Raw genomic sequence first — 17,110 nt, 5'->3', positions numbered from 1 at the left:
AATGTAAAAATAGTTTAACAATAGAAATATGAAATACAGAATAAATAATTATATAAATCCAGGGTTCATTTTCAAAAGAATATAACACAAAATAATTTTTTTAAACAACTTAGTATTAAATTATAAGTCATTTAAATTCACACAATATTTATTTCCCTCGTATATTCGTTACAAAATGAAAGAAATAACGTCTCATTCAAACATCGTATGTATTATAAATACATACCTCGAATTTCCCCACAAGATATATGAACAAAAAAATATAATTATTTGCAAGAAATTGTACATTATTATTTTTTGTAACATCGCGACAACACAAAAATCGCATCCATCGGGTCGCAATTTTATATATATAATATATATATATTTTTTTTAAAATACTTGTGTCAAATTGTATTTTTATACATATATATTAATAATTATAATATTTATATGTACGCATATGTGCATAAATTAATTAGTATCGAAAGCTTGACAGCAAATCATGAAAATTCACAACCAACTCATGCCAACGCAACGTTTGTATTCCAATCCATATTATGTATCATATTATCGATGTCATCTATTAATTAATTTAATTGCTAAGAAACTATTTAATCCGGGGGTTTACTCCCTTATTTTTTTTTGGATCTTTATTGCTTTTTTTTTTAATTATCGTGTAAAAAGAAAATATTCGGACGTCTAAATATATTAGTTTTTACTTCACTTATACCACTGATATGCTTTTAATGAATTGTATGTTATTTCTCTGGTGTATTTATATTTCTTTTTTATTAATTATAATCATTACTGAGCTAATCTGATTTTATTTGTATTATTTTGTAAAATTCAACTAATGATTAATGAAAATTTAATTAAAATTACAAAAAAAAAAAAAAAATAAACAAATTTTTTTTGAGAAATAAATTTTTTAAGACTCTTTTTATAATGTACGTGTAAAATTTGAAGAAAATTGATGTAATTTGTTTTGTTTGGAAAATACCAGAAATATTTATAATTAATATTATATTTCTTTTCAAAACATAAATTTACTGTTTTTAATAGAGTAAAATCATTTAATGATTTTTAATTGAAGATTTTAAGATAATAATGACAAAATAGTATAGTTTGGTCCCGAAAGTGATTTTATGAATTGATTTTTTTCCCCTTTAAAATTAGAGATGAATTTATAATTTTAAAAAAAAATTCATTTTCATTATTATATTATAAAAATAAATATTCATTAATAAAAATTAATAAAAGAAAATTTCTAATATTATCCAAAAGTAAAAGTAAATTCACATCAATTATCAACAATTATATATATACCTGAACTCAATAAGATTTTTACGAAATGAACATTTTTCTAAAATAAAAAATGTTAATAGAAAAAAAAAAGATTTGAAGAGAATAATTTAAATTCTAAACGTTAGTCTGTCAGTAATTACTGTCAGTAATTTATTAACAAAATGAAAATTAATTTGTTAACGAAATAATAATTCTTTAGACAATAAAATTCTCGACCTTCTCCCAGGAATGAATTACGAAAAAATTGTGTAAATGGATATGTATATCTCTGCTCAAAGATTAGTAGTAATTATAAATTGCTTAGTTTGTTTTGAAAATTTTTTTTTTTTTTTTTTTAATCTTATATAGCTCTACTGTAGCACCCGTTTCAGCATTAATTGTTAAGATGAAGTGTGCACGGACATCTTCTAATTAATATTCTACTGCTATTGATTTACCTTAAGCTTAGACACATATTTGTTATATATCCAAGGAAAGATTTTTTTTTTATCATAAAACATTTATCGTATTCATTACAGGCTGATGGTAAATTGGTTTTCCCTTAGAAATTACAGCAATACTTTTTTTTATTATTATTATTTCGTCCACTATTAACAGTTACACTGATTTCAGCGAGAGTTATTTGATTCTTTAATCTATATGATGGATTATGGCTCGAGAATTTTTTTTTTTTGAAAAAGCTTACACAAATGTTTCACGTCCGAAAAACCGGATGACCAGCCACTGATAAATGCTTGGTCTTGACTATGCCATCATCATTCACAGCCTAGTGAGCTCGCTCGTTTAGAGAACCGATTATTATTATTATTTCTTTTTTTTTGTTAATAAATATTTTTTCATTACAGGTGCACGAGTGAAGACTGACGAATTTTGAACGGGGGGAGGCGGGGGGGGGGGGAATAAAAAAGTTTATCACGAAAGTGCTGCGTATTTATAGAAACAAAAAACGAGTCTTTCTTTACTGAGGATAGATTTTTTTTTTATAACATTATATTATAATAAAATATTTCCAAAGTATTTTAAAAATACATTAAATCTACTTTTAAAATATTTAAGAAACACTTCTAAAAGAAAATTTTAATATATAAAAAATATAATTATTTTTAAAAAAAACTGACATAAATAATCCTCAGAAAGAATTTTTTTTATAACACTCACATGAGAGAAACAGTCGTTAAAATCAATATTCGATTCATTTAAAGAGTCTAGGATACGATATGTTATTTTTCTACAATTGTTTTTTCAAGTGTAAAATACTAATCTGTATAGTTATTGAGACGATTGAGCAAAATCTTGGTGCTTTCTAAAAATGAAAAATTAGAATCCATCGAGAAACGCTTTTTCCTTCAATACAAATGAATATTAAAAAACAAATTTTTTTCAACTTTTTCAATTTTCATTATATATAATTCGAAAATTATAAATATTAAATAATTTATATATCGTATAATTATCTAATATATTTTTTCTACAAATTAAATTAAAAAAAAAAATAATAATATCAATTTATAAATTAGAGAAATTGTTAATATCTTTAATTTTCAAATAAATTTGAAAATTGAATTAATTTGAAAATTTTTATATATTGACAAAAAGCGAATCTTTGGACGAATAGACTGTTCTGTAAAAAATTATAGAATTGCAATTCGAATAAAAAATCGAAATTGGTACTTTTTAAAAGAGTGTTTGTTGTTTCTGATTTAAAGAGACTCTTAAAGCAAATTCAACTATTTTGAATCTATAAAGCTACAAATATCTCTCGCTTTGGAGACAGATTGTGCAGCACGAGTGGAAAGCTATTATATAATATTATTAATAATTAATGTGCATATGTGTTAATTGGCCAAAGTCTACAGCAAAATACAAACGCAGTGTCTATATAATATCGATAATGTTAATTTTTTTTTTAAGCATTCATATCGAGTGGTAGATTATAGAAAAACATTGAGTTACAGTTTGAACCTTCATGAAAATACTCAATAATCAAAAGTATATTATTATATGATATACGTGTTTATCAATCACAATGTCTTTACTTTCTTAATATCTTAATAATGATTTCCTAGCTAATCGGTAAAATCAAGTCTAAGTTTTTCGTTGCACATTCACTGGTTGTTTTCGTCTCGCTCGGCTCTCCAAATTGGAAAGAGTTTCCAAGTTCGAGATTACATAGGACTATCTTTTTTTTCTCTTTAACTCTACATTGGAATTTGTTATTAATTAAAAGTATAAAATAGTTTTTTTTTCATTCAAATGGTCAAAAAATTATCAGTAACATTCAAAGTAAATAAAAAAAAATTCGAAACCATTGACCTAATCTCAACATTATTTGTTAAAATCAGTAACAACTAAAATACTAATTTTTTGTAAAATAAACAGTTTTTTAATTCAATTTAATTTTTAAATATTTGGTTTAAAAATCTTTCAAATTATTAAAAATGAAAACTTTTTTAAAAATCTTCCAAAGGATTTTTCAGATTGAGATTTTGTCAACGGATCGAATATATATTAAATTTCGAAAAAAATCCACAATGGATTACATTCGTTAAAAAAGTATAAATAATTTTTAAAAAAAATTTAAATCAAAACTGAAAATTATGTTAAATAAAAAAAAAACTATCCTTTAAAATTAAATATATAAAAAAGTATAAATTACGTTAAAAGTAAAAAATATCAACATCTTTAAAAATAAAAAAATGCATTTAAGGTCAAAAGACGAAAATAAAAAGAACCAAAATGTAAAATAATTAAAAAATTTCCCGAGTTCTTTGATTTTAATCGTAAAATAAATATTTAAATAATGAGAGCGCGTGACTAATATTATAGAAAATAATGGCATCACAAAGAGAATGTCCGCTTAATATAGAAATTACAATTTTCTTTTTTTTTATATATGTCATGGATGTAACGATGAAAGAACAAGTGTAATATGTATATATATATATTATATACCTATCATTATTATATAATATAGACGCTGTTAGCGCAGCACATGAAACAAGTTCGTATCGATTCGTTATTTACAAGTAGTTTTTAAATACAGTATTCTTTCGACGACTCAAAATTAAATATTAGAATTATTTATACAATTAACTGACTACCGAATCGAAAAAAACTCATTCGTTCAACTCGTCCATTCTCAAAAAAAAGTTATTCAATCAAATAATTTACTTTAATAATCGAAAAAATAAATTCGTAAATTCTATAAAAATTCAGCTTAAATCATGATTTTTTTGAAAAATCAATTCATTTAATTCAAAAATCTATATAAATTAATTCTATACAAATTTTTATTTTTACAAAACATAGTTTTTGTCAAATTTGACAAATTTATTAATTATTTATCAAAAATTAACTATAATCAATTATTGGTAATTCTTATTAAGTTTTTTTTTATTAATTATTTATTGTTTATAGAAATTAAAATTTCTCCCTCAATTTGATTTTTATCGAAAAGTGTGTTTAATAAAAAAATATTATTAGAAAAAAATTACGTTTAACAATTATTAGCAAATTTATTATTAATTTATTATAATTTTTTTTTTTTTTTTTTTGCGAATTTTTAAGAAAAAAATAATTGATAATTTTCTGAAATTTAATTTGCTATATAGAAAAATATTTATAAAAATTATATTTTGTCACAATTATTTAATAATGAACAAGATATAAATTGTTCCTGTTGACTTTTTAATTCAATTTTCGATTAATTTTTTATTTTACAAAACTTAAATTATTTTTCTCTTCAACTTTATACCAATAAATATTTTACCAATTTTCTAGTGATTTAACTTTATATAAATGTCTTTTTTTTAATATTTAATTTAATCAAAATTGTCAAAAAAAAATTAATTTCTTTTCATTGTTTAAGTAATGACTTATCTACAAATAAAAAATTACCAGATAGTATAATTAAATACAAAACCGTTATTTACAAAGCGAAATGAAAAAATTAGGAATTGATTATAAATATAAAAAATCAATCATTACTAAAAATTTCAATGGACTGTGTGATCATTTCATTTAGGCATTTTATTCTATGTATGTTTTAAATTTCATTTTTTCTCTTTTAAGCTTGTGAAAATTTCTAAACAAGATCCTACACATTTTTTTCAACTATACTCTCGATTAATTGACTAATGAATTACCGCGTTGAATTCATTTTTTTTCTCTCTTTTTTTTGTTTTCGGAAGATCCTATTTGTAAGTGTAGAAAAATGTAATGAAGGAAAAATTTATATTTATTTGTGGGAATTGAAATTGAAAACTATATAGAGAAAAAAAAAAATCTAATTTTTCGAGACACCATAAACGGGGTTCTTTTTTTTTTTGCTTAAGTTTCTGCTAAAAGTTAACGCTGAAAACTTTATCTCCCTTAATTTTTATTTCTCTCAAATTTTTTTAATTACTTTTCTTCAATATCACACGAATTATATATAAAATTTAATTTTAATTTCTAGCACTCTTTCTTGGCACTTAACAAAAAAAATGTATTTTTCGGTTACTTCTTTTAAAATTTTCCATTTTTTCTAGATCAAAAACTTACAACAGGAGAATTTATTTAAATAACTAAAGAAAATGTGAATTTAGATAAATGTTTAATTTTAAAAAATTATCAGCGTAAACTTTTGTCAGTCAACTTTATTTAAAAAAAAAAGAGAATCTCTATAAATAATTGGAAATCTTAAGAATAATTTTGTTTTCACGTTAGTTTTCTAATTACCTAAATAGCGGCTTGATTTAAAGCTAAAAGCTTGAATAACTATTAACAAGTTTTGCAACAAAATGTTTTCTATATAATCATATACAATAGTATATGCAACAGTAGTTTTTTTTTCTTTTTTTTTTTTAATTTTTATTTTTTTGCTCTCAGTCATACCACGCGTTCCGAATCACGTATTCTTATAAGAACGACAATGCGGAACAACAATGGCTCTACATTTTAATCAACGTAATTGGTGTTCTTCCTTGTATAATCAACAAGTGAATTGTTGACCATTTAAACGCTTTTCTATCTACGTAAACCTAGACAACGAATTTTAATCTATATATATAATCAAAAGTAAAAATGCCTACTTTTTTGTATCTTACACGTTAGTTGCGAAAATAATAATAATAGTGATGATAATAATAGTAATAATAATATTACTAATAATATTAATAATAATAATAATTGAATAAATAAATAATAGATAGTTTACTCGTAGAGTAGAATTTTTAAAGTTTTGGGGTTTTGTGTTAGTCATCTACTCATTTATAATTACAATTATTCTTTAAAGCATTTTTGCTCGATACGTCTTTTAGCGTTCGAGATTATTACTTTTTTTTTAAAGCAAAACATTAATATTTTACTATGCTAAAGCATAGATCAAAGGCTAACGAAGAGCGCGAGATCGTATTTGGCGTTTTTCTAATATGCTTTTCAGGTTTCTCTCCACGTATTTTATATATGTATATATATATATATATTTTTTTTACGAAAAACCTGAAGTTAAAATTCAACCTCATAGAGGTCGGTTAAATAATCGAATTCGGAACTAAGATTCCGACTTTTTGTATTTGTCGATCGATAAACAAATCGATTTTGTTTGCTTTTTAAATAATATAATAAAAATAATAAAGAAAAAAAAATAATACCTTTAAAGAACATTCTTTGTCCGCTTTCATGGTTTCTTTTGCTTTAAAGAAGAGAATTTGTTGTTTGTTTTTCTTTCGAAAATTATGATTTCTTTCCGCCTCGGGGTTTGATGCTCTCAGATATTTGCCACATTGCATCCTCGCAGAGGAAATCACTGAAGTTGTTGAAAAACGCAATGATGCGCTCATTCTTTTTAAAGTGATACGTGCTATGTAGAAGAAAAATTCATTAATCTTTTATTTTTTAAATAAATTACGAAGAAAAATATTTTAAAAAAGCGATTTTTTTAAAAAACAAGATAGAAAAATAAATTATGGATAATAAAAAAAAATTTACCACTTTTTAAACCTCTTCATATTTTCAACAAGATTGAATTGTTGCCATCGTTTGGAAAAATTAATAGAGCCATCAGGCAACAAATCGTTGTTCCCAATGTGAACGAATGTCAAGTCCTGAAGGACAAGACCACTAAAAAGCGGACAATTTAATTAATAATATTCGAATTGTAATTAATTGAATTTTTCTCAAAAAAAAAAAAGAATTGGTTATTAATTAAAAGAAGAAAAAAAATTCTTACATGTAAGGAATGCAGGGAGGTTGTGTTTCCGACAATGCATTTCTATACGCACGAAAACTACTGGAACTATCGATTAATGCGCAATATTCTTTTAATCCTTCGGTAATGTGTTTTTGCCATTCGAGTCGTCTAATTGGTGCACTATCCAATGCCGATAGTAATGCAAGATAACTATTAAAATTATTAATCTTCCTTAAATGTTTCATTATTTTGATAAATTTCACAACATATTTTTCACGATCTTTAGCTTCATTTTCAAGACGATGTTCCAATATTCTCGATCTTGCCCAGTAGGACATTTTATTGAAATGTTCTGTGAAACGTGTGAGATTTGGACTTCTCTCTTCATTTTGATCTTGTGCCCATATTAATACTTCGGGAATTTCAATTTTCATAAAAAGATCAGCATCAAGAAGTGTCATTTGCTCGGCAATTTGTTCACTTTTAAAATCCAATAATGATGCTTGCTTTGTCGTGACACTTAACGATGAGAGAATTGGTTGTGTAGTTTGCATTTTCTTTGCCGTGTGTTTTTCCAATATTTTCACACGCAATGCTTTTGCCATTGTTAAATCACCTCTGCATACCAATTGTTGGACAAATTCCATTAGGGTTTGTAAAAGTTTATCATCGAGATCATAGATTCTGAAAAATTTATTTTTAATTTTTTAATTGATTATTTAATAAGAAAAAAATTAAAATGAAAAAAATTTTAATTCATAAATATTGTAGAGCTGTTAAGGAGAAAATGATTTTTTAAAAAACTCACGTTAAATCGCTAACGACTCTAACTAGGAGAGAGAAAGCCTCCCTCGCAGCTCGTTGCTTTGCAACATCCGGAGAACAGGAAAAACGTTGATGTCGCCTATGTAACTTTTTAATTAGATCCAGAGGCAACATAAAAGTCCTATACGTCGTTAAAAATGCTTCTTGGTACAAGAAATCTGCAAAAATTCATCCTTTTCAATGAAAATATCTTTTCCTCAATCACAACTTGTAATTAAAATTTTTTTTTATTCTTTAACTCAAAATAAAAAATTCTCAAATCTAAATTATTAACGAATTTTTCGGATAAATTTTCCGTTTAATAAACCAACCTGATTCCTTCTCGTCTGATGTACAAAAATTACAAAAGTACATTATTAAAATTTGTCAATGAAATTTGATTGAATAATAATTTAAATATTTGGGTAACATTGAGAAAATAGAAATTAAAAAAAAAATTACCGTGTTTGTTTGCTTTGGTGGCGTGAATTAGCAAAGCATCCGGAAGTCCACCACGAATATCTGGACCATCTTCTTCTGGCTTTTTGAATACAAGACAATTATTTATCTCCAACTCATCTAAAATACTATCATCCTGGTCCACGTCGTGTAATTCAAGTGTATTTTCATCGACAGATATATTCGAGAGTGCATCGCTTACTGGTCTCGATGGATTGTCTGCATGTAAATTGTTGTTCTAAATAGAGAAAAAAAAAGTATTAAAAGTCAAGAATATAAAATAGTGAAAACGAAATTACTTTCTAAAATTTAAACTATTTCAAAAACAATATTTTTCATGATTTCTACAAATTTTATATTTCAAAATTTCATTATTTCCAGACTAAAAATTAACAGAATTATCAAATTATATTAAAAACTGATAAAAAAAACATAATATTCTGTTAAATGTAAATTTGGTTGAATACAAAATTCTTTTAAAACAAAATTCCGTTAAATAAAAATTTGGCCAAATTTAAGTTCAGTTAAATGAAAATTTCATCAAATGCAAATTTGGTTTAAAAAACTCACCAACGAAACAGGAGTTAAAGGTGTAACAGATTTAGATTCCGCGATACATTTGGAATCTTCAATCTTAAGTGGACTCGATGTCGAAATTGTCTCCGGTTTGTGTATACTTTGCATGCTGACAGTTGGTTTCGGTGAAATTGGAGGTGGGGTAACGTTTGATTTCATAGAACGAGATCTCTTTGGCGGTAATGCTGGAGGCAGACTAGAATTGGTCACGACTTCCTTTATCGATGGTGTCGTGTTGATTGAAATGCTGTTCAAGAGAAAAAAAAGAGACAATTAATTGTTTATTTACTTTTAAAAAATTCCTCTTCACGAATAAAATAATCAACATTTATTATTATTATTAAAATGTAAAATAAAGACTCTCACCTCGAACTGTCGTGCAAACTTGTCAACGTATGGGTCATAAAAGAACAAGATTGCGTCGTTGTAAGAGACATTTCTTGCTGCTGCCATTCAGCTTGCATTGAATTGTAAGCTGCCATCGAGTGTCTCGTTTCCAAATCCGAAATAAAATCGTTGTTACTTGAAATGTTTCCAAACATTTCCATGTACGCCATAACTGAAAGGATTCACAATTATAAATATTTGCAAAAAATTAATTCTTTATTATTTCGAATTGTTTGTAATTTAATTTAAAAACAATTGTTATGCTGGTGATGTAAATAAAAAATATATAGACACATTTATTGCAGAGAGAATTAAAGAAAGAAAAAAACGAGCAAAGACAGATTTAATTTCTTTTTTTTTTTTCTTTAATGTTTAACACTTTTAATGACAATGAAATCTAATTGAAATGACTAAGAGAACACGTAGCCGATAACTGATTTCATATCTTCATTTTTTAAAACAGATTAAAGAAGAAGAAAAGATAAAAACATTTTTTCAATAAAAATTTTAAAATAAATTTTTTATTTTTATCCTTCATTTATTTTTAAAAAGTTAAATTTTTTTTTATAAAGATAAAAAAATTTCCAAAAGTCAAACAAATAATTAAACATTCAATTATGTAAGAAATATAAATTAAAAAAAAAAAATTCAAACATTAATTTACGAAGAAATAGTGAAATCTCAAATGTAATTGAATAAGATACGTAAAAAATAAATAAAATTCAGTTTAAAAAAAATTATGACAAACTACAAAACATAATCTGTTTAAAAGTATCAGTTGATGATTCAGCGAATAAGCAAAAAAGCTGAGCGTATTAATGAAATAACGTGTACGAATAATAACAATAAAAATAATAATAATTGTAGCGAAGTCGTTCTTGCAGTGCTAAAAAAGAAATGTAAGAGAAATAAAAAAAATCAAAAAGAAAAGAAAATGAGTAAACATGCCGCAAAAAGCTTAGCATGAGAGAATATGAGTGCTGAGCAAAATTGACTTTAGTGGGATTATCCCACTTACCAGAATAAGCCACAGATTGGAACACTGGGGGATACAAAACATTTTTTTGTCAGTTTCAACAAATGACCTACTTTTCATCGTTCTAGTTTTGTCGTTTCTAATATAAAATACATCAAGAAAAAGAAATCGAGTGACAAATTTCGTCACTTGGAAATTTTTTTTTCAACTCACAGATTTCGAGCTCGATTTTTTTTTTTTTATTATTATTTTAATGCAGTTTGAAACTTTTTATTGTTTTAAAAATTTATTACACTATAGATTTACTTTTTATTTTTATTTAATATTTTACTTATTATTTATCAAATATTTAATTTGTTGTAAAATAAAATTTCTTGTGAAGTAGAAATTTGAATAAGAGATAAATAAATTTGTGAATTTAATTTTCTTTTAATTTTTAATTTTTCACAAAATTATCTGTAGAAAAAGTTTCAAACTTAATTTTTTATTTACAGAAAACTTGGTTCCAGAATAAAAGCAGCGATTATTTAAGCGATTATTATTATTTTTGTTAATAATAATATTAATAATATTAAAAGCAAACTTACTGTGTCGTTTTTTAATTGGTAATGGTGGTGGTTTACTGGAATCATAGTTATCGCCATTGCTGTATAAACTGCAAGTTGACAAGTGTTCATTTTCGGGTACATTGTCATATTGCGAGGGATGTCTCTCTTTTCTGCGTTTCGAACGTTTTTCCGGAAGCGCCGGTGGAACACCATTTGCGTCCGCCGCTAAACAATCCTCAATTTCCTACAAAATTCAATAAATATTATGTATTCAATTTTAAATTAATTATATTAAATTATTATTAAATATATATTATTAATATTCAATAATAATTTATAGATACAGAAAAAATCACAAATATTCATGCAATACATTCTTTTAAAAAAACATCATTAATAGGATTAATGAAAATAATATTAATAAAACAGAAATAAAAATTTTTATAAAATATTTTTAAAAAAAGTAAATAAAGAGACAATTTTTAAATAAAATAAATTTCAACAATAAATGATAGTGAAAAAAAAGAAGAAAAGGTAAAAGGAAAAAAATGCACACTCAACACCCACATTTACCAGTTTTTCCAATAGAGCCGGATCTCCGGTGCTTGTTATGTTTGTCGTGCTGACTGAACTTTTCGAGCTGGTTATCGTTTTCTGCGAGTAAACTGTGCCGTTATTATCGGTGGTAGTAAGCTTTTGCTGTGAAAACGACGACTGCTGCTGCTGTTGTTGCTGCGAGCTAAATGACTGTGAATTGTAACTGATACTACTTTGCTGCGAAGATCTTTTCGAAGCCATACTCGAAGTGGTGTAAATTTGAGAAGAACTTCTTTGTGAATGTAACGATACAAAACCAGATTCTTGTGTTTGTGTCGATAGTCGTTCCATTTTTGCTTCAATTCGTGCAACAAAAGTAAAAAAAAAAGAAAAACGCAATCATGTTTAAAATTTCTGTCGCTAAAAATTAAAATAAAAAACAACTTTCCTCAGTTTATTTATATACATAATTATGAATTAAAATACTATAATTTAAATTTCATTAGTTTAATATTATTTAATTTCGATTTATATTAGTTACTTTTTCAAAAAGTGTTAAGAAAAAAAGAAGCAAACGAAAAAATAATAATAGAGGAATGGATGGGAGGTAATTAAAAAATTCATCATCATGCATAAAATAAATTACATACCGGCAAAGGGACCGAGAATATCTTGTGAAGTTTGCTGACCTAGCAACATAGTGTTTGATAAACTTGTTTCCGAACCTTCCCAACAACCGCAATGTGACGTTCCATTAACTTGCATCCCTAAACAATTCAAGCTCAATTTGAGGGACTACCCGACAACTCAAAAACAAATCCATTAAACTTAAACCACAATTATTAAACAAAAGTACTTATAAAATTATAATTTTCTCAAAAAAAAAACCGGTTTTAATAATTTTTAATAATTAATTCTAAAAATAATTATAAAAAATAAATTCAAGAAATTTTCACGTTTTTACTAATACAATTTTTAATGTTTATTGTTTATTAATTTAATAAATAATTGAATAATAATTCAATTCATTAAATTTAATAATTTAATATGTTTTTAGTTTAAATTTCAATTAATTAATTTTTTAACTCAAAAAAAAAAAGAAAACGTAAATATAAATTTACCATTTCCCAAGTTGAAAAGGATGTTTTTTCTTGGAAAAATTGTATTATGAGAATTCATTTTTTGGTTTTAGATCCTATTTAATCACTTTGTTATTCAATGAATATTAAAAATTTTGAAAAATTTTTTTTTTTTTATTTTATTTTTAGAGAAAGAGAGTGAATAGTTCTATCAGGAGTTTAGTCTCGATCATAGAACGTTTAAGATTCAACTGGCTACTTGAGCAACAAGAGACGAGGGTCAGACTGTCGCGCTGACTAATCCTTTTTAGTTGTATATATCCTTCGTTCACGCATATGGCAAGGTTTTTTTTTGTATACGATCGTCGGACAACAAGCAAAATAATGTCGCCAGAAATTATTTCCCCGTATTAAAATTTAAAGTGACGACATTGCACAATGAAACCCACGCGAAAATGAAGCAAGTTTTCATGATTAAATTAAAATTTTGTGTGTGAAACAACAGTAAAAAAAAAAAATAAATAAAAATTAGTGCTCATAAAAAATTTATATTTTTTTTAAAAGAAAAATAAAAAGAATAAAACTAAATAATTGTTATTTCGTTTATATCAAAAAGAGAACATGAATTTGAGGAAATAAGGAAACCGAAAATGAGAAAAATTATAAGATATTAATAAATATGGATTTTGGGATAAATAAAACCGAAAAATATTTCCAAGAAAGGTTCGATAGAAAAAATAATAAATAATTTGAAAAGTGGTAACTTAACTTTCATAAATTAAAATTAATTGAATCACTTTTTGTAACGATATTAAATGGATATTATTAAATATTTTAATTATGGATTTTAATGGAAAAATGTATTCGATTATATAAAATATTGAGAGTAATAAAGAAAAATTGAAGAATTAAATATACACTTACCTTGAATTGTCGCCATTAAACTAAGATCCATACTATCATTAAGAGACTCATCGTTTGGTCCCATAATTGCACGGATTTCATCCTCATCACGCGAATGATTTAATGCCGAATCTAAACTTCCAGCCGATGCACTGAGAAGTGACGACGAATCCTCTGGTGATCTACTGCGTAATGAAACCCTATCGAGACTAGTTGTCAATAGACCATCAGTTTCATCAATTAATTGTTCAGTTCGTGTTCTTCTTTTCGGTGGCAAAGGTGGCGGTGTTCCCGAAGAACTGTTTTCATCCGACACGCATATTGTTCTACAAAAAATTAATTAATAAATATTAAAAAAAAAAAAAACAATTCAATTTTATTAGTTTAATATTTTTAAAAAAAGTGAATTTTTACCTATCAGGAAGAGGTGGTTTCGGGGGTGGACTCGAATCTCTAAGGATTGATTCAGAACTGTGTGAACTACGAACTAAGCTGCTGGTTGTTGCTGCCTGTTCCAAAATTTGTCGTTCCCTTGGTGTCAGTGGAATGTCAGGTAAAGAATTCCGTTGCGCTGTCAATTCCGAACTGTATCCCGACGTTCTGATGAGAAAGAAATTCAAAATAATTATTTAACTCATATATATAAAAAAAAAGTTAAAAATACCACATAGAATTTTTTATCTAAAAAAAAATGTTATTTATAATTTTTTTTTTATCAATAAATATCTTTAAAAATCGTAACTTCAGCATTGTACAAAATTCAAAAAGTAAAATTTGATTTTCTTGTTTTTTTTTTTAACGTAATTTACCTATTATTGTTCCCAGCAACTGGTGGAGGTTTCTGTCGACTGGAAATTTTCTCTTGTGCCAATGTAACGAGATTTTTAACAGCATCCTCCACTAAACCAATAACATGGTTGACATTCTCCGTGTCGAGCGCTGAAGATTGATCTCCATGTAGTAACACATCATCGCAAAGTTTTAGCAATTGTGCCAGTGCTTGATACACTTGATTCGTGGCCGAGCCCAATGTCGAGCTAAAAATAATTCCAAAAAAATTGAAAATAAAAAATTATACAAATAAAAATCAATAAAACATTACAATAATTAATAAAAAAAAAATTCTTTTAAAGAGAAAAAAAAATTATATTATATTAAGAGAAAATAAAAAATACCTGTTCTCGGAGAGGAGGTAAGACTTGAGTACAGTGTGTATTGTCGTGACAGTATCCAGGACGATGGTACCGTTTCCCGGAAGCATCTCGAGCTTGTTTTTCGACACGACATCGCGAAAGTGCAAAAGGGCCAACTGTACCTGACGAACATGTATATGAAGATCACGAAGAGGATTTTTGTCCTGATTCTCAGTGGCTACAGTCTTGTCACGAGGTGTGCGAGGTGATGAGGGTGAGGCTGCCCTTGTACCGGCTGCACTACCACCGCCTCCAGTACTACCACCTGGAGAACGCATCTGTGACAATTTCTCCAGGAAGTCCTCTTTGAAGGAACGAGCCCGACGCGCAAGCTTACCGCCACGCGCTTTTCCTCCCGATCTTTCCTCAACTTCTGCAAAAAAAAAAAAAATTTCTTTAAAAATTCAAATACATATCAAATTTTATTTAAAAAAAATTAAAAACTTTTAATTAATTAAAAAAAAATTTAACTATTAAATCATTGTTTTAATTAAAAAATATGTTACACGTTCTGAAGAAAAGGCGGACTTAAAAAATTATAGGTTATGTTTATGATAGTTTTATCTTATCATAAACATAATCTACAATTTCTTGATTAAATCCCTTAACCTAAAATTGACTTGTTCAATTTATAATTGTATAATTTCTTATACGCGTCGTTTAATATTACCTATAGTGAACACTAGGAGCGCTGTCTTCGCGTCACGTGACTATGTAACTAATTTGAATTAGAGAAATAATAATTAATTTATAAAATATTTTTAAAAAACTTCCATTTTATTCAATTAAATATGTTTAAAAAATGTATTTTAATAACATTTTTTCTAAAATTAAAAAATATTTTGATAACAATTACAAAAGTTAATTAAAGTTAAAATTAAATTCAAAAATAAATAAATATTCTATCAGGAATAAAAATGATTGATATATATGGAAATTGTAATTAATTACGTATCCAATAAAAGTTTGTGAATAACGTGGAATATTTAATAATTAATCCACTCGATAACCGCAAGGTACAAAACACATATTATATATATATATATATATATATATATATACGTGCGAGAAATTTCTTTCTCTCTTTATGAAAACTGTATTGAATTGTGCATTCGATGCCGATTCCCTTTTCACTGTTGTTCATTCATTATTTACTCGGATGGACAGCCAACGAGACAATAAATCGCTATGAAAGGCAATATTGCTCTCGGCACCTTTTGTCCATATAGAGTTCAACACAAATATTCTCTCTGCATATATGTTACCTCCCTACACACTTGTTGGAATTTCTATTTACTTATAAGAAAATAAAATAATAACAAAATTCTTCCTTTTAAAAACAATTATACTAAAAAAGTTTTTCCTTACAAATTACGTATAAAATTTCTAAAATTTCCTAAAATAAAAACAAAAAAAAAAAAAAAGGGCTAAAATTTTATAACAAGAGCTTAAAAATATTGTTTGAAAATGAAGACATCTGTTTGAAACTAATAATAAAAAATTTCACAAAAAAGAAAATGATAATGAATTATAGAGACTCGCCGCCAATTGTGTGTGTGTGTATATATATATATATTTATGGGAAATGGAGATTGTACGAATACAGCAAGAGATTGGAACGGAAATCAAGTTCTATTCACGAATTTGGTTTGAAATCCGAATCAGACAGACGTGATTTCACTAAAGGCTCAGAATGCCCATAGCCTGATAATAGACTGACACTGTCAGGTATATCTCCACAATCTACATAGAATTCGTATACCTATATAGAGTAGAGAATATAGACTATGTACAGTACTAGATAGAGAGAGAGAGAGAGATAGAAAGAGAGTGAGAGAGAGGTCCAAAGGGAATGATGGGAGACGTATGCAGACAACCTTTATGCAAATTGCTATGATTCAGGGGCATTCGTGGTTAAATTCACTATCTGCTTTGAATGAGAAAAAATACAGTCGCATCTGTCAATAAACACTATATTTACATTACAAATATACAGAAGAGATAATAGAGTTAACAACGATCAAAAACCACACGAATTTTTGTTTTAGAATATTTGTTTGCACACTTTGTAAAAAATGTGTTAGAAACATTTTTTTTAAATTCTGATATCCCAATATAATGACTATAATATACCATATGTGACGCGCTTTTTAACTTTCTAAAATCTTTTCAAAATTCAGAAAACACTT

The 17,110-nt window shown here is 26.1% G+C and overlaps 1 protein-coding gene across 7 annotated transcripts in view; it reads right to left on the bottom strand.

Annotated features, from left to right (window-relative positions):
* Positions 1 to 17,110, bottom strand: part of LOC127277348 (guanine nucleotide-releasing factor 2) — a 47,561-nt gene that overhangs the window by 2,957 nt on the left and 27,494 nt on the right. For 2 of the 7 annotated variants that reach the window (XM_051298431.1, XM_051298436.1), the window contains 16 exons: positions 14,904 to 15,294; positions 14,538 to 14,765; positions 14,143 to 14,328; positions 13,750 to 14,054; positions 12,397 to 12,513; positions 11,777 to 12,102; positions 11,249 to 11,453; positions 10,704 to 10,727; positions 9,665 to 9,857; positions 9,293 to 9,545; positions 8,726 to 8,960; positions 8,596 to 8,610; positions 8,268 to 8,442; positions 7,499 to 8,143; positions 7,258 to 7,389; positions 131 to 7,129 (listed from right to left, as the gene is read on the bottom strand). In XM_051298431.1, the coding sequence (XP_051154388.1) occupies positions 7,003 to 7,129; positions 7,258 to 7,389; positions 7,499 to 8,143; positions 8,268 to 8,442; positions 8,596 to 8,610; positions 8,726 to 8,960; positions 9,293 to 9,545; positions 9,665 to 9,857; positions 10,704 to 10,727; positions 11,249 to 11,453; positions 11,777 to 12,102; positions 12,397 to 12,513; positions 13,750 to 14,054; positions 14,143 to 14,328; positions 14,538 to 14,765; positions 14,904 to 15,294 (3,557 nt within the window). In that variant the 3' untranslated portion in view covers positions 131 to 7,002. Of the gene's footprint in view, positions 1 to 130; positions 7,130 to 7,257; positions 7,390 to 7,498; positions 8,144 to 8,267; positions 8,443 to 8,595; positions 8,611 to 8,725; positions 8,961 to 9,292; positions 9,546 to 9,664; positions 9,858 to 10,703; positions 10,728 to 11,248; positions 11,454 to 11,776; positions 12,103 to 12,396; positions 12,514 to 13,749; positions 14,055 to 14,142; positions 14,329 to 14,537; positions 14,766 to 14,903; positions 15,295 to 17,110 lie in introns of those variants that run through there. The other 5 variants (XR_007842360.1, XM_051298432.1, XM_051298433.1 and 2 more) reach the window with 5 other exon arrangements.

This window comes from Leptopilina boulardi, unplaced genomic scaffold (assembly GCF_019393585.1).
Source record: "Leptopilina boulardi isolate dan_hultmark-lab unplaced genomic scaffold, ZJU_Lbou_2.1 LbouV2_165, whole genome shotgun sequence".
Lineage (NCBI taxonomy): Eukaryota > Metazoa > Arthropoda > Insecta > Hymenoptera > Figitidae > Leptopilina > Leptopilina boulardi.
Note: the sequence above shows the minus strand (reverse complement) of the source record. Positions and strands in the feature narration are given on the sequence as shown.